General features: G+C 44.0%; 2 protein-coding genes across 2 annotated transcripts in view; both read right to left on the reverse strand.

Moving 5' to 3' along the window:
• Nucleotides 1-9179, reverse strand: part of LAMB2 (laminin subunit beta 2) — a 66288-nt gene extending 57109 nt beyond the window's left edge. Inside the window, exons 1-2 of the mRNA XM_063122146.1 lie at nt 9124-9179; nt 2626-2795 (exon numbers count right to left, since the gene is read on the reverse strand). Of these exons, the coding sequence (XP_062978216.1) occupies nt 2626-2795; nt 9124-9151 (198 nt within the window). The 5' untranslated portion in view covers nt 9152-9179. The remainder of the gene's footprint in view (nt 1-2625; nt 2796-9123) is intronic.
• The window catches only part of LOC134395909 (laminin subunit beta-1-like), a 75150-nt gene that overhangs the window by 10155 nt on the left and 46349 nt on the right, over nt 1-18646 (reverse strand). The window lies entirely within an intron of this gene.

The raw sequence follows: 18646 nt of genomic DNA on the forward strand, positions 1-18646 counted from the left end.
CCCACCGCTTCTGCTTTTATTCAGCAACCCATGGGCAGCTCTGTCCTAGGTTGATTAGCGTGTTGTCCGAACCCAGACTGCAGAGTTGTTTAGAGGCTAAACAACCTAGCAGTTAACCCAACAACATTCCAAAGGTTGTTCAACAGAACCTGGGCTTTAAGCATGTAAGATAGGCAACCGTTTCCCGCTCCTTCTGACTAACCCATTTCTCTTCTTTGAACAAGTATGTCTACAACTCTCTTGACCAAGAGAGAAAACTGAAGCTATTTGGATAGAATCCGCTTAGCAACAGATGTATGAATCCCCACTGAGTGTTTTGAGCTTCAAGAAATAATCTGGTCCCTAAAATCCCTCTCAAAGCAAATAACACAACTGGTACCACAAAATATATATTTATTGCTTGAACAAAATTAGAAAATAACAAAACTTTGCAACGATAAAAAAAGCAAAACATATGACCACATACAATGCAATTAAGATGCTTAGAAGTATAATAGGAATCGTAGCGAGCATATTTCTTAGTAAAATTAAAGTTCTTTTCCTCTCAAACAACAAAGCAGTCATCATTAAGATCTTATAGTTACCTATCGGGAAGCATGGTTTGCAGAGCTTAGATAATCATGTTTGGTGGGCTTCTTGTTCCCTTAGGATCTCTCTGGGCAATCACATCAAACACTTATCTTTTCTAACTCATATTTGGATGACCTCATCCTAAGTTTCGGACCTGGTCATACTCCTCCTCCTATTTCTCCAATGTAACAGGTTTACCATTAACAACACCAGTAACACCTAGATCAGTGGTTCCCAAACTTTTTCAGGTAACCGCCCCCTTGGTTCCACAAACTCATGCCCAGTGCCCCCTACCCTACACTATAAAATCATTATTCAGAATAGCGGTTTTCAACAACCCACTAAGGACGATAATAACAATAAAATTCAAAACAGTAACAATTAATTGACTATTTATTCAAAATCCAAAGCACCCGCCGCAGGCTTGCCAAGGGAGGGAGGGGAGCGCCTCTGATTTGCAGCCAGCGTGGCGGGGCACACCAAGCAGGGTATGTGTCTCTTCATTAGCGTTTTGGTGCTTTTGAAACATTTCAATTCACCATTAAAAGGACTCTTCGTAAACGGTATTAATACATGTGTGGATTCTTCCTCTATATGGCTTGGGACCAAACTAACTTCTCCCATAAAAATGTCCCTGGGTTTTAAGACCTTCTGGAGAGGCGCTTCTTGGAAAAGACCACCTCGAGCGCCTCCCTGCCGCCCCTTTGCCGTTTAGCGCCCCCCTATGAAATCCCACCGCCCCCAAGGGGGCGGTACCGCCCACTTTGGGAACCACTGACCTAGAGGAAGGTATCCCCGCTAAGCAGCTTTCTGCTTCCTACTTGGGACAGCTTTGCTCCATTGCTAAGAACGCTTTCTATTACTCTTATCTCATAACACACATAGAACTAATCACATCAATTACTAATCAATCAATTACACATTGTTTTAACTGTTTTAATAGTTTTACTGCTTTTAAACTGTCAAGACATACTTTTGTAAGCCGCCATGAGAGCCTTTTTTGGCTGAATGGCGGCATAAAAATCCTTAAATAAATAAAATAAAAATAAATAAATTATATATTGTTTTAACTTAGTTTAGGGTTTAATTTGTTTTTAGCTGTGTATATTTACTGTTTTATACTGCATGCTTTTATCTGTATGCCGCCCTGAGATCTTATTGATATAGGGCGGGATATAAATGTTTTAAATAAATAAATAATCACTTACAGTCCGCATATACAGATTATTATACTGAAATTGCTATATAATCATCCTTTTTTCCTGGGTATTTAGCAGCATGTGATGAGTTTTAATTGGTCCAGGATTTGTTTCTGAGTCTGGCTGATTGCTCAAAGTTTATTTATTATTGCATTTATATCCCTCCTCTTTTCCTGCAAGGAACCCAAGGCAGCATACATAATCCTTCTCCTCCTCCTCTCCATTTTATCCTCACAACAACAACCCTGTGAGATGGGTTGGGCTGAGAGTCTGTGATTGGCCCAAAGTCACCCTGTGGGTTTCCACGGCCGAGTGGGGACTAGAACCCAGGATCTCTCGACTCCCAGTCCGACACTCTAGCCACTATACCACACTGGCTTTTAGTTGCTTTTAGATGTATGTTGTCTCTGTTTATACTGTCTGTTGTGGGGGGCGGGGCTTATGTTTTTAAATTTTTCATATCGTTTATGTTTTTTATCGTGGTAAACCACCCAGAGAGCTTTGGATATGGGACAGTATAGAAATAATAATAATAGGAATAGCTCTCCTATGAAATACTATGAATTCTCATCAACAATGCACATTGCATTCATACTCTGTGACACACGGAATGGCATTGGCACTGGAAAATGCCTTGCACAATGGCAAACCCCAAATGCCGCTCATTTCCATTACCTCTGAATCTCCATACCCTGTGCCACCTACTCCATTCCACTGTAGTTGGGGCAATCATCTCACCCTCTTCCCCAAGCAGGAATATATGGGCCGAGTGCCCAGTTTTTTCTTATTGGAGGCAGGCCCTATCCTGACACACACCAGCCACTACGCCCACCTACCTTTGCTATGGAACACTCACCTGCAAATGGCTGACAATACAGTAGGGCTGGGGACGTTGCAGGCCACAGGTGGAGGTGGTGGAGAGCCGATCGGCCCGGCCTACCAGCAGATCTCCCGTGGCTGGGTAGCAGCTGCCTTGGGAACACCCATGGGGGGGCTCTGGCTCTTGGCACATTGCTCCCCCCAGCACTGTAGAGACAAGGAAGGTCAAGGAAGAAATAGAGGCTACACAGCAAGGAAGACTGTGGCTGGGTCCATCCTAGTTTAGGCCTACATTATGGGCAGGGAATGAGAGTCCACTGAACAATGTTTTTGTTTGCTCAAGACAAAGTCTATAAGTTCCAGGAATAGAAAGGTATGAGGGGAGTTTTCAGCTTCTTCAAGAGCAAGTCAGGCCCCAAGCTGGACTACAGTACATGGTAGAGGATTTAACAGCCAGGGAAAAGAAGAGGGAAGACAGGCAAAGTCCACATGGTTATTCTGCTAAGACTTCTAAACAGCAGCATCTGAGGTCATAAGTGACCACCAATAATTAGGAGTATATAGGGAACGAACGTAGGCTGTCAATTTGAGCTTTTATCTGTTTTTAAAAGCAAGGTTCCAGACATCATGAGATAGCTTCGGGGGAGGGGGGGGGGAAGCAGATGAATGAGAAATAAAAGGCACAGTCCAGCCATAGCTAAGCACTTTTAAGGGCACAATCCTACACATATTTAAACAGAAAAAAGCCCTGCAACTGCAACTCCAAGCATTCCCCAGCCAGCAATGAGAGATTTACCACCCAATCCTACACATGTTTACTCTCAAGTAAGCACTGCTGAATTTAATGGGATTTACTTCCAGGCAAGTGTGCCCAGCTTTGCCACTGAAACCAACAGAACTTTAAAAAATGTTAAATTTATCTGGACAACACCCAAATTAAATAGCATGCTGTCATCAAAGCATTCGTTTTAAGATTTTGATGATTTCCCCCCCCAGATTCCTGAGGAAACAGTTTATATAAAAGTATATCCGATCGATTCCTTTTCTTTTTTTGGACAATAGGCAATCCTATAAGAGCAGTTTATGGGTATTTCCATCTGATCTGCTGCTTTGAATGACTTATTTTTTCTTGACAATATATGGGCAGCGATTGGCAAACAAAATACTCTTGTGCATTCCCTGGCCCTTACTCCTTCCACTTGGCGGCCAGACAAGTTCCTTTATTCACATACACCTATTCCCTTCCCACTCACATAAGTTGCTACATACCACCACTCCGCTTTTTCTTCCCCCTCCAAAGAAAATCCACTGACACCAACACTATTTGGTTCAGAACAAAGCATACACGCCTGTGCAAAATTACCAAATTTGTATTTTATTGCTGTGCAGCATAATTGGTTGGGAATGGAGAATCTGGGTTTCTTTGACACACAAATTTCATTTTTGTTCTTTGGTTTATTTTTATTTTCTTTATTACTTGGATTTATAGCTCCCAATTATTTTCTCCCAATGTTTATGAGTTTTCTAAAGGAAAAGTGATAAATCATTGGGGGGGGGGGCTGTAGCCCAATGCTAGAACACCTGTTCTGCATGCAGAAGGTCCCAGGTTCAATCCCCAGTATCTCCAGGTAGGGCTAGGAAGGAATCCTTCCTGAAACCCAGGACAGCCATTGCTGCCAGTCAGTGTCGACAACACTGAGCTAGATGAGCCAATGGTCTGACTCAATGTAAGGCAGCTTTCTATGTTCCTATGACATAGTAGTCAGAACCCAAGCCATCTCCGCCAAGGGACTCATTGGGCCAGTTCACACAATTAAATAAGCTTGTTTTAAGTGGTGACATGTGCCAGCCACCAAATAATAATAATAATAATAATAATAATAATAATAATAATAATAATAAATTTCTTACCCGCCTCTCCCTCTGGATTGAGGCAGGGTACAACAAAAATACAAAACACCATAAAATACATATAATTGATTAAAAACATATAAAACTAATACATTATTAAAAGGCATCTTAAAATTCAACTGGGTAGGCCTACTGGGAAGAGATCAGTCTTTATGGCTTTCTTAAATTCTGGAAGACCGTTAAGTTGACGAATCTCTCCGGCAGGCCATTCCACAGTCTGGGAGCGGCAAAAGAGAAGGTCCTCTGGGTAATGGTTTCCCTAATTACCTGCTAGGGCATCACTTTTTGTGTCATCCAAACCGGGGCATCATGGTCTGTTTGAAGGAAAAACAACCCTCAAATAATCCTACAACAGGCTATCGGAAAAAACAGGTCACTGGGCATGATCAAGCAGCCCATTATGGCTTTTAGTAATGTGAGCGGCCATTTGAACATTCAAGCCACAACTCAGGCTCGTTGTGTTCCAAACCCAGTGAGGATGGGTTGTTGGCCCGGTTGACAAACCACCTGCAAACCACCCATAATGCCGAAACATTCCATAAGTTCTGGGTGCTTTGTTAACCAGGCCATCAACCCACCCTCGATGGGTTTGGACAACACATGAATATTCAGAAGTCGTCCAGCACACGCTGTAACCTACCTTGGCTTAAATAACCCGTGGTAGACTGCGGCGATTGTGCGAACCCAGGCACGGTGTGGCCTTGAGCAAGTCATTCAGTTTTCTATCTATAAAATGGGAATCATAGTGACCAATTTCATGGGGTTATTCTGAGGATAAAAACATGATGCTTACTGCAAACACTATGCAGGCTAAAGAAGCCCGATATAGCAGCATGGATTTTTGCTGTTTGAATCTGGCCACGCACCTAGGACCAGGCGGCTCAGCGTTTCCCACCCAGCACAGATAGATAACCACAGGACTGGCGTCAGAGGCTCCTGGGCTTCTCTCACACAGAGCTGGGCTTCCTTTCCTCAGACACCCACCCCACCCCACCCCCGCTCAGACACAATTCCACCTGTTTCTATTGCTCATGCAAGGGTGGGGCTGGAGGATGACATGTCTCCTCTGGCCTCTGCTGGCCTCGCGCTCCCCTCCCCTCCATGGGGCCTGGGAGCGGAAGCTGCAACGCTGCCAGAAATAACCCTGCCAGGGATTGGCTCTGTTGTTCGGCCAGGCAGGCTGGCCCTGGGCCAGGGATGTGGGGGCAGGGGGCTGAGTTGTGAAGGATGGCTGAGTTTCAGAAAACACGACCATCGGGGAGGGCCTGTCGAAGGGAGGTGACAGAAATCACTGCACCACGCAGCGATCACAGCTCGGGCGCATTTGGGTCCCTCTGGATGCCCAGGCCTTCTCTCACCCCTGCTACAGACTGGCAAGGGAAATGTGGAGAGGACACTGTGGCTGTGAAGAGGATGCCAAAGGCCATTCCTTCTTCCGCCGGCGCATTCTGCACTGTATCCTTGCAGCTGGGATTCCTACAGCTGCTGACTCCTACAGCAGGTGTGGGATCCTTCCTGTCCCCCCACCCCACCCATCCCCCTGTGCATTGCCGGCTGCTCCCAGGCACCCTGCCAGCTCCCTGAGCCTCAAATCCCCTGGAGCCAGAGCTTCAAAGCAAGTCCAGGACAAAGACTTCTACTGGTGGGGTTGGGTGTGCAGCTTTCTCAGCACTAAGGTTGGTTGGGAATCGGGGGCGGCGGTGGATACATAGGCCATGCTTCCACATCACTCTAGAGCAGTAGTTCCCAAACTTTTTCAGGTAACCGCCCCCTTGGTTCCACAAACTCATGCCCAGTGCCCCCTACCCTACACTATAAAAATCATTATTCAGAATAGCAGTTTTCAATGACCCACTAAGGAAGATAATAACAATAAAATTCAAAACAGTAACAATTAATTGACTATTTATTCAAAATCCGAAGCACCCGCCGCAGGCTTGCCAAGGGAGGGAGGGGAAAGAGAGCGAACGCCTCTGTTTTGCAGCCAGCGTGGCGGGGCACACCAAGCAGGGTATGTCTCTTCATTAGCGTTTTGGTGCTTTTGAAACATTTCAATTCACCGTTAAAAGGATTCTTCTTAAATGGTATTAATACATGTGTGGATTCTTCCCCTATATGGCTTGGGACCAAACTACCTTCTCCCATAAAAATGTCCCTGGGTTTTAAGACCTTCTGGAGAGGCGCTTCTCGGAAAATACCACTTCGAGCACTCCCCTGCCACCTCTTTGCCTCTTAGTGCCCCCTGCCGCCCCCTTGCCTCTTAACTCCCCCCTATGCAATCCCACTGCCCCCAAGGGGGCAGTACCGCCCACTTTGGGATCCACTGCTCTAGAGGCAGGAGGAGTGGGGCACAGAGAGACCTAGCTCCCCAAAATGAAGGGGGATGGATGGATATTGAAAATTGCTTAGACAACATAGAGACCACCACACTGTCAGTGGTGTGGCTAAGACTGGATTGTATGGCCAAAGTCCAGATTCCTAGAACCCAGTCCCCCCCACACACCAAAGGACCACCCAGAGAGAAGCAAGTGATGAGGGCATCAGTACAGCAGAAGCCACCTCAATTTTATTTTTGTTGTCATAATGGTACTATGATTTAAGTGAGTTTAAAATGCAAAACTGCATGATGACCTGATTTTTGTTGTAGTTCTAACAAATGTTAGTTGTGTGGTTCACAACTGAAGTTATATTAAGTCCACAGTCTAAATTTACCTAGTTGTACACATTGTTTTACTCTGGATTAAATCCACTGGAATAACAGCCACCTCCTGGATTTATATTTGCAAGCACAGATTAGGATCCTAACCCCACCAGTTAGCATGAACTGAAAGGATAGGAAGATATTTATCGCATAACTGACCTAATTGTTCGGATGACTAAGGCATGCCAAGTAGCTCCTATTAAAGTACTTCTGAAAACAGATACCTAACATGGGTCAGTTTACTCTTGTGGTGCCCACAAGTGGGGTTTCTACTCTTTTAATAGATAGCAAGTGAAGCAGGAGTCAGTGATTATGAGGATTAATCTAGAGAGTAACACTCATTCCAAATAAATTAAATTTTAAAAATTGTGTGATTATGTACATGCTGCTGATAATGCCCAGTTCAAGAATGAAAGGAAACGGGGACCCCCGTTACCTCTAAGATGTTGAGACCTCTGCCAAGACAAAGAAAAAGGGGGATCTCTCTTACATACAGTATTTGAACGCAAACACAGAGACAGAGAGATGTTGTGAATGAGGCATCAGGCAGTGCTCCATGTTAGCAGAGGGACCATACAAGCAACACCAGTGTAATGCAAGCTCCCTGGCAGTCATCACCTAAGGCACAATCATATTATGCACAGTTTCCTCAGAGAATGTCCTATTGTTAGTCAGTGAGAGTTTCCTCTGCGCAGCCATATAGGGTTCAGCTGCTTATCTGAGAGAACTGGAGGTAGGTTTGATAGGTAGAAAATCACCAGGCACAGCTTCCCCCCCCCCCTCATTGCCTCTTGCTGCTGGGGAAAGCAGCACCTGTTGATTTTCTGCCTGGCATTCAACTGTGGAAAGTACTCTGTCCATAATAAAAAGTGGCAACCTGAAACTTATGTTCTTAACTGGTGGGGCATTCTAGGATGGGGCAGATGTTAATCCATCCAGCATTTAGAATCGTAGTGTTAGATAGGAAACCTGCCCTTATCCAAAGAGGGGATCCCAACACCTCTCTCTCACACACATCTTAATCAATATAATCCAGATCATCATCTACCACAAGCACTCTGTACGGATTACTGTTTGTAATTCATGTAAAAACATTAGCTATTGGAAAGATTAGAAATAATAATAAAGATGAAGAGGAGGAGGAGGAGGAAGAGAATGGGAGAAGATACAGTCCATCAAGAAGATCATCAGCCTTCCTGAACCTGGTACCCTCCAGATGTGTTGAACTACAACTCCCACCATCCCCAGCCAGCACACCGATCTGGTTGGGAGAAGTTCTATGTATGTCATTTTGGAAGGTGAAGGTGGAATCAGGGAACCCAACCCTATGCTAGCCTTCCCCAATGTTTTGGATGAGAACGCCCAGCATTCCTGACCATTGGGCATGCTGACAGGGGCTGATGGGAGTTGAATTCTAAAACATCTGGGGCGGGGGGGGGCACCAGGCTGGCAAAGTTATGCAAAGTACCGGGGTTTGCTGGATGTCACATTCCCCTGCTCCAGTACCACACAAGAAGGCAGCAGAGCTCTGTCGACACCCCACCATGGTGTCTGTCTGTGTGAGGCCGAAAGGGTCTTCCTCGAGCTTTGGGTGCCAGCAGCCCCTTGCTCTGAAGAAGGGTCTAGAGTGGCAATGTGACATAGGGGTCTGTCTATCGGGGCCTGACCCCCAGGAAATAAAAGGACCCGAAGTTACAATGCTGGGACATACCACACACACACACACACACACACACACATTTCACGTGCGGTGTTTATTCTGAGCCTCTTCGCCTGTCTACAGCCGCCCCTGAGAATTGCTGCCTACCTCCCAAGTGGGCATCGTTTCTGACAGGCAGGTGCCATCACGTCTGCGGCCCTTTCTCCCCTTCCCGTGGCGGGTAGGGGAATAGAGCAGAGATGGGGGCTTGAGGGGGGACTCACCTGCAAGCAGCAAACCCCACAGCCTCATTGGGGCAACTTGGCGCCGGCCTGAGTGGATAGACCCCGAGAAGTCCCCGAGATAGTCCCCGAGAAGGGACTTCTCTCTTGTGACCGGGCGGGAGGCAAAACCCAAGCGGATGAAACACAAGGCGGGGAAAGTGGGCCCGGGATCAGTCGCGAGGGGAGGAGGACCCCCTTCCTAATTCCAGGCCGCTCCCGTCGAGCCGCCCTTCCTCCCGCAGCCTCTGTTGCTCATCCAAGCCCAGCGCCTCTGTCCTCCCGGCAACCCTCCCAGAACCACCATCAGCCGCTGCCTCCTAGCGCCCCTCCGCCCCCCAGAAAGAAGCCAGCAACTTTCTCGCGCCGCCTGGACTCATCCAAATGTTAAAGTTAGTTGGAAAAAGTTAGCAACAAGGCCGAAGGAAAAGCGCGGGGCGGATTCCACGGGGATCTGGTGTTGCATGAAGCCTCGGCCATAAATACACACAGCGCCAGGGGGTGGCAAGTTCGATTTTCTTTTTACTGATTTGACCAATAGTTTATTTGTTGTTTGTTTGGGGAGTGAGCACTAAACTCTTTGCTACCGAGCATATTTAGCTCGGGGTCGATGCTAGCTAAGCTAGGGTGACTGTATGGAAAGGAGGACAGGGCTCCTGGATCTTTTACAGCTGCACAGGAAAGGGAATTTCAGCAGGTGTCATTTGTATGCATGCAGCCCCTGGTGAAATTCCCCCTTCATCACAACAGTTAAAGCTGCAGGAGCCCTGCCCTCTTTCGTATCTGGTCAAGGGGGCAAGTTTCCTGCAGCTTTAACTGTTGTGATAAAGAGGGAATTCTACACCTGCTGAAATTCCCTTTTCTACTCACCTGTTAAAGATACAGAAGCCCTATCCTCCTTTCCGTATGGTCACCCTAGCTAAGCACTGAAGCATAAAAAAAAGCATTTATATTAATTCATTCATTAATTTAGAATTCTTTCCTGCTTGATTCAAAGAGCAGGTTACAAGATAGTTATCTCATTTTATCCTGATGGCAATAGCCCTATGGGATGGGCTAGCCTGGGAGATGGTGACTTGCAGGCTGTCACCATGGGTGTTGCAGGGTGGCTTAGAGAGAGACGTCGGAACATGGTACAACTTTTCCAATATGGCTTGGGTTTTTTCTGTAAACAAGCCTCCCTCAGAACCCATGGCTTGTAGTAGGGTTGTTTAGGGTGACTTGTTTTCCAAACGTGGCAGAGTTGCTTCAGTGTTGGTTGTTTAAAAAGGCGAGATGGTCCCCTGGCAAGAGTGGCAAAAATCTCTATTACGTCTTGAAATGGCATTAGTCAATTTACACCTCCACTTCATCGCCTCCCAGACGGCAACATTTTTTTCCACTTTGGGAAGATTTGCACAAATTTAACATTATTTTTGTCACCTTCAGAGACTTTTGTGCAAATTTAATTTTTATTTATTTGCGCAAATCTTCCTGAAAGTTTTTTTTTAAAGTTACATTTGCAAAAACCTCCCCTCAAGGTGGCTTATTGTGACATGTGAACTTGCCCAGTGAGTTTCATTATAGGGAAGTTATTTGAGTGGAAAGACCTCTGAACACAGGTTGAGTTGCAGCTTTGGTTGGCTCAGAAATGAGAAGAGGAAGAATTCACTTGTTGAATTTTTGCCTGATTTTTCTCTGAAGCTATTAAACCGCTGGTGGGAAACTTGTGGCCCTCCAGATGTTTCCCTTCAGCCCTAGTTAACATACCCAATGGTAAGGATTTATGGGAGTTGTAGGCCCATTTTTTTTAGAAGGGCCATATGTTGCCAACCCCTGTATTAAAAGAATATATTTCAAAGACTATTGCTTATTTGCATAACTTAATTTGCTTATATCCTGATGCTTTACCCCATAGTCATAAGATGGGATACCATATCATCTCATTTTATTCACGCAAAAAAACTTGCCTACTGCCATCTATTTTATTATTATTATTATTATTATTATTATTATTATTTATTTATATAGCACCATCAATGTACATGGTGCTGTACAGAGTAAAACAGTAAATAGCAAGACCCTGCCGCATAGGCTTACATTCTAATAAAACCATAATAAAACAATAAGGAGGGGAAGAGAAAGCAAACAGGCACAGGGTAGGGTAAACAGGCACTGGGTAGGGTAAAACTAACAGTATAAAGTCAGAACAAAATCAAGTTTTAAAAGCTTTAGGAAAAAGAAAAGTTTTTAGCTGAACAAAAAATAACTAAGCTATTTTAAAGCTAGTGACATGGCCCAGTGTAAGGCTATTTCCAGCTGAACCCCAGCGTCTTTATCATGAGTTTGCCCCAGGCGTTGACTCAAGGAATACCACTGAATTACAATGAAAATGAGAATCATTTCTGAAAACAGCCACGAAGAACAGCTTTGCCACATGGAGGAATTAAAGAGATTGCTCACTTGTGGGGATATTTTCCAGAAGAAATGTATTACATCACCTCATGACAGACAGAAATTCAGTGGGTGCAGCTTTCCCCTAGCATGGAGTTACAATGACTGGAAACCTTCATATACTGAATTTCTGCTTGTCACATAGCTGTTAAAGCCATTAAAAAGGTGAGACCCGACACTGTCAATCATGTTGGCAGTAGCCCAGCTCACACCAGAATCTTTACCATGAATTTACACTATCAATTTGTATATGGGCGAAAATGTGAGACATTCCTGTGTTTTGCTGCACTTGTCCATATATATCCACATAACTCATCTGCTAATAGTTCTTTCCCATATGTGAGTCTCTATTCCATCATATCATGATGCATGCATGTTTTTACAGGTAAACTTGGAATTTTTAAACATCTCTGAATGGTTTTTTTTAATTAACCCCTCAACAATGTTGTTTTGTAGACACCTATGCAATGCAAGGATGTTTACTCAGAAGTAAGCCCCACTACTGGATTGCAACTCTAGCTCTTTACTTAATCACCGAGATTGAATTAGGTTTAACTCCAGAGTTACGAGAATATCTGATTGCCTTCTATGAATTCAAAATCAGGACCCCTCATTTGCAGAAGTGTGTATATTTAATTCATCGTTCAGCTTTTCACAGGGAGGAAGTTTACATGTGTTGCACATCAGGGTACCCATTGCATTCAATTAAATGCATCACATAATGTAGTGATGCATTCTTTGCATCAGAGAACATAGATGCATGATTCCTCATTAGGGAAATCTTCAAGAAATGCCAGGAAAGGGCAGATTCAGGATAACTTACTGTGAGCCAAACATTCTTTGGTGCCTTTAGCCTATATGAGTTATCTTAATTGGTGGCAGATTGAGGACAAGTAAAGGAAGTCATTTCCTCATACAACATGTAAGTCATTTCTGGAATTTAAATGTGACAAAATGTGGGGATGGCCACTAGCTTGGATATCTTTAAAGAGCAATTAGACCTGTATTCCAGGGATTTCTCTATTGGTGGCTATTAAGGATGATATCTACATTGGACCTCTATGCTCAGGAGCACTAAACTGGAATTAACCAGTCATGCATTGTCTTCCTTGGGAGGTGAGTCCCTATTACGGTAATCACCTGTCCTGGACTGCTTCCACACTAGGCCATGTCATGTTCACTCACATTTTACAGGGGGTCCACATGACATTGTTATCTACTTGTAATCTTCTTGTGTTTCCCCTGTATTTTTGTCTTTTTTCTTACTGCAAAGTCCAACATTTTGAGAAGGATGAAAGAATAGTCTCCACAGGTGTGGGTGCCTAATGCTACTGTACAGTCTTTTATTAAAGAGGTGTGGTTTTAAGGTAGACAATGACTTATCATAGTTCAGCACACATTCACTATAACATTTTAGATGGTGCCCATTTTATAACCTTATTTATTTTTAAAATCCGTGTTTTCATTAGTGCTAAAATGCTTTTCTGACAGTTTTTAAAAGATACTAAAATACTAGTGAAATGCCACGTAAATTATAGAGCGTTACCTATAACGCTAAGAAAAAAAGAAAAATCTTTCCAGAGGTATGAACAGCCCATCAGCACAGGAAATCCATACTAAATCTGTAGCTATGTGAGGGAGGAAGTAGACATTAGACTAGTTTTTACTGTCTCCTGTCTTCCTGGTAATATCTAACATAATGCAACATACGACGTGAGAGCATCACGCTATGCATTCTTCCCACTCCCTAGCCGTCAATGATGTGAACTGGAGCAAAGAACCATCCAGCATAACGATTTTCAGGGTTTCAGACAGGTGTCTTTTCCAACTCGACCTGGAGATGTCAGGGACTGAACTGGTGTTCTACAGTGATAGCCCCTCCTCCTTCAGACCTTGATGGCTGTTTCTATGCCTTTAACAAGAGCTGCTACTTCTGATATTGCCAAGTTGTGCTCATGCTATATTAAGCTTTTCCCTACTGTGTTATCTTTTAAAAACTCAGGAGCCCTCTTACCAGCCTATGATTACTGCTCAAAGAAATGATTGTATGAACATAGGAGAAGTTCTGTTGGATCTATTTAGTCCATCTTCTTTTCAGCAGTGGCCAACCAAATATCTCAATGAAGCCAAGAAGATGGATTTGAGGGCAATAACCCTCCTGTGCTGTTGTCCCCCACCCCCACCCCCAGCAAATGGTGTTTTTCTTTTGGCCAGGAGATGTCTGGGCCCTTTTCTGTGGTCGCATTCAAATAATGGAACTCCCCCACCCACCCCAAGATGCTCAGTGGCTCCTTCACTGGCTATGGCCTTAGCTAGACCTAAGGTTTATCCCAGGATCGTCCCAGGGTCATCCCTGCCTGCTCCCGGGATATCCTGTGTGTCATTTACATGAACAGGGATGACCCCGGGATAAACCTTAGGTCTAGCTAAGGCGTATGTTTCACTAAATGATGAAAACTTTCCTTTTTCACTAGGCTTTTGTCTTACCAGGTAGATAATTTTCTATTTGTTGTTTGTTTTATCTGCTGAACATGTTTCTCATATTGTCACTTTATGGAATATGATATTTTACGATTGGTTTTAAATCTTGTAAGCCACCCTGAATGATGCACAAGCACTAGAAAAGGAGATACTGAGCTTTATCACACCAAGGTTATACTGTGCAATCACTGCAAACTGCGTGCAAAGGACTCCAAAGTTTTCCAGTTTATAATCTGCTTTGACTGTGAAGTACTCCCAAGCATCCTGCTTTAATTGTGCTTCAAAGGCAAAAGACCGGAACTATTTTGGTACTACTTTTGGAGCGAATCATTTGTTGTTTTCCAAGCAGCCACTGGGGGCGCAGGGGCAAGATTTGATATGTTTATAGAAAAATTAAACAAATCCTTGCATCTGTGTAAGTTTTAAAGTTAAAGACATCAAAATTGGCACAGTAATAGATATTAAGGAGAGCTTTAAGCATACCAAATTTGAATCGGTTTGGGTCATCCATTGATTTTTAATGATTTTTTACATTTCCCCCCTTAAACCCATTTCCTGGTATGCGAAGGATCTTAGGAGCGCTGCCGCCTGGGGTGTGATTTAGCTAGCAACAACAACAATGCCAACAGCTTAGCGCTGTAGGGGATAATTCGAGGGAAACAGGTATGTGGGATGAAGCTTATATATCTAAATAAACCTTTCGCTAGCATTCTCTTCAAGTCTGATTCTACTGACTGCTACAGGCGGTGCCAGTGCCAAAGGCAGGCATGGTTCAGTACTTGCCAAAGCCCTACACCCAAGCAGAGGCCTACTGACAGAAACCCACCGGAGATGCTCCTCTTCTTCACCATGGCAACCTGCTCGTTCACCTGCCTCTTGCTCTGGCCTAGACAATGGTGGTGGTGAAAAGGAGAAGCCGTAAATGCTGAGTGACTATTAAAAAAAATTCAGAGTAATTTAAAACCATAAAGACATACAATATACAAAGTTAATATCCATTTAAAATTGAGCACGGGACAGTGCTATTCCATCTCTTTTGAATCAGCACCAGTTCTTCAGAAGCAAAGAGCACGCCACTCACTCCTTCATGCTAGCCAGCTGCAAAGCTCAAGCTCCCGTCTCTTTCATTTTCTGTATTCAAAGTGTTTCTTTCTTGCCACACACACAAATACAGGCAGGACATTGATTCTAGTGTCTACCCAAGTGGGGTGTATTCAGTAATTCCTGGGCACCAGAAATCATCCAAGTCCATTAAGCCCCTTCAAAATGTGGTACAAAAGCCTTCAGAGAATGTTTTTGCATAGCCAGAGAGGTTGCTTGGTATGAGGCCCTTCCTTGCTTGAGATTTTGCGTTTTATTCACTCAAGTAATCAGCACATTTGGACAACAACACAAAGCCACAAGGATAATGCTATGGAAAGGTGCTCATGTAGTACCAATAAGGGTGAGAAGCGAGACTTTACATTGGGCAACTTTTAAATGCCTAGTGCAGTTTCGAGTGACGTTGGGCAAGACACCCTCAATGGGCACTATCCCTCACTGGCTCTACTTCCTCACCGCTATTGTCGCCAGCTGCTATTGCTCCTCCTCTAGAGCAGATCTGAGACACACACAGGAGGCTGCATGGGAGAGGAGGAGACAGGGAAGTTAGGGTGACCATATGAAAAGGAGGACCAGGCTCCTGTATCTTTAATAGTTGCATAGAAAAGGGAATTTCAGCAGGTGTCATTTGTATGCATATAGCATCTGGTGAAATCTCCTCTTCATCACCACTGTTAAAGGTGCAAGAGCTATACTAGACAGATTTAAAAGAGGGCAGGGCACCTGCAACTTTAACTGTTGTGATGAAGAGGAAATTTCCCCAGGTTCCCCATATATACAAATGACACCTGCTGAAATTTCCTTTTCAATACAACTGTTAAAGATACAGGAGCCCTGTCCTCCTTTTCATATGGTCACCCTAGGGAAGTCCCATCGCACCATCCTAAGTCCACTGGTCTGGTACAATGTTGGATCCAACCCCTACAAATTCTTTATATTCAAAACCAAAGTTTCCACCTCTGATGCATGCTTATAAAAGGAGGAAAATGTGCATTACGGTTGTGAGTACAAAAAGAGGTGGCTAGTTATTCATCTATAAAAGAGTGGCGTAGTCTTATGTATGCACACCAAGAGGTCGAGAACGTTTCTCTTATGATTTGTAGCCCATGCTTAGTAACAAAATTCAATTGATATAGATGCACATGTTGTTGTTTTCAGGCCTATGGAGGTGAGCTGGATTGCTTGGATTATATGGGAGCTCAGTTGCTATGGAGACTGTTTTGGAGGGTATAGGATGGATAATACCCCACATTCTGAGGTTCTACATGTCACTAAGGATTGGGTAGTGTACACTAGAGTTGCCAGTCTTTCTTGCTTATTGTAATGTAGGATTTCCCAGATCATGCAGCACAAACCTATGCACCACCCCCACTAACACAAACATGTGTGTCTGTGTGTGTGTACACATGCATGCATATATGACACGCAGTGGCAAAATAGATCATTGTACAGTAGATTTTCACTGATAGTGATAGTGGCTTACCTTCCCAGACACAGACCAAGTTTGCACGATCACTGCAGCCCACCATGGTTTATTTAAACTACGGTGGGCTGTGGTGCATGCCGGGGTTCTTTGACTATTCAAGCTGCAGCAGGGGTTATGCAAGGGTTAAACAAGCCTTGTATGTCCCTAGAACAGGCCATGGGTTGTTTAACCCTCACACAACTCCTGCCACCTGGGTTCAGGACAGAAGTTGTGGCTGTGGCTTGAGTATCCAAAACGACCACCAGTGGACTCTTTCATCGTGTGAACCGGTTCACAGGCAATGCAAGATCACCATAAAGTTGAGAAACCTTGGGTTGAATCCAATGTTCGTCTATCTTATATACCATTCATTTAGTGAGTCTCCTCTAACTAAGACTATCACTGGATACACAACGCACGTGTTGGGTGCTTTCAGATGGAGTACTCCCCTAGTACTAACAAGCCAAAAGGCATTGTGTAGCAATTCTGTCTTTTTTTCCCATAACACCTTTTCTGTGGTAAGAAAAACAATGGAAGGAGGGTCAGAAAAAGCAGGAGGACTACGAATGGAAGATGCTGCTGTCTGAATGCCCCTCCCCATGAAATTCCATGAATGAAGCAGGATGACACCATAAAAGCCTCATCTAAAATCACCACTTATTATAAGGGATTTCCATTGTAATAAAGAATTGTACCTTATTCTAGAATAGAAGAGTTATCTCCAAACTCATCTACCAAGTTCCACATCTCTTCCAAAGTGCTCGTCCTCTGCAAATAGTTTAATTAACATTGACAGAGCAATGCAAATATATCAGAAGGTCAACAAAAGCACAGATGCAGCACATGTAATGTAATATTGTACTGTCGAAGGTGATCTGATTACAAGTTAAATATTTCTCCATCTTCTATCAACTCTAAATTTGGAAGGGTGGTATTACAATCTGATTCTACACTGCATATTTGTAAAGTCCTCATTAAAGACCAAATTGCTTTGTAATTATATTTCATACCTCTATAAATGAATGCTATTGTTTCCATGAGAGTGGTGTTTTATTCAGGAAGGTGAGAGGAAAGTACAATTTCTACTTTCTTAAGATGACCTGCTGAGTTCCCATATCCTCTGGATTCCAGTTCTGGATTCTACTTCCAGAAGCCTCAAGATACAGTCTTGATGTCTCTGTATGTTCCAGTTTCTAAATTTGCGGATATTTCATCTTAAAAAGGCAACATTTTGGCATGCAAATTCACTGTTCTATCTCTGTTTGTTATGACTCAAGGATCAACCAGTCCGCTTTATATAACTGCTCCGTAGCAGATAGAATGTTTTTTAAAACTTGTTCTAAAAGAAGAGTAAAATCAAGAGAGCTGGATGGTGTCTAGTTTTTAACGCTTTGCAATGTCATCTCTCCCTCTTCCTCTCTCCCTGTGCAGTGAATGGACAAAGGCTCCCATTCCTACTGAGGATTGAGCATGCTCCAGCTTTTCTCATGTACAAAGTGGGCTGGCCCTGGAGCTGGGCTGGAATGTGCCTTTCCTAGCTTGTTCCTCTCCATGCAGAGAGAGTCAAACACACACCGCTTTGAATTCTCTAAGGCTGCACCTCTCCCCCACCCCTCAGCACCGCCACTTTCCCTCTTTACGTGGGGTGGGCTACCTTTGAAGGATCAAACCATCATTCCTCTGGCAGCAGGAAATCCAGAGAAGAATTTTCTCTGCGGCAGCAGGCAGAGAGAGGAGGACCAAGCTGCTCAAACAGCGATTTTTATTATGGTGATGCTACACAACTAGGAGGGGCAGGAAGCCAAAGATCCGCACCCAGTTCAAAAGGCTTTGTTCTCTGAGCGTATGCACTACGGAGCCAATGTCCAAATGTTCCAGGGTGGCCAAATGCTCCTTATTTTGGAAGGCTGCCTTGGTTGTCTCATTCCCACATATCACAGCCATAGAATATAAACACTGGAGACAGACCATTAGGCACAGGTTTGGGAGATACGGGCATAAAACCTACATTTGCCATGCACTCGTTATGTGACTTTGGACAAATCA

Source organism: Elgaria multicarinata, chromosome 3 (assembly GCF_023053635.1).
Source record: "Elgaria multicarinata webbii isolate HBS135686 ecotype San Diego chromosome 3, rElgMul1.1.pri, whole genome shotgun sequence".
Lineage (NCBI taxonomy): Eukaryota > Metazoa > Chordata > Lepidosauria > Squamata > Anguidae > Elgaria > Elgaria multicarinata.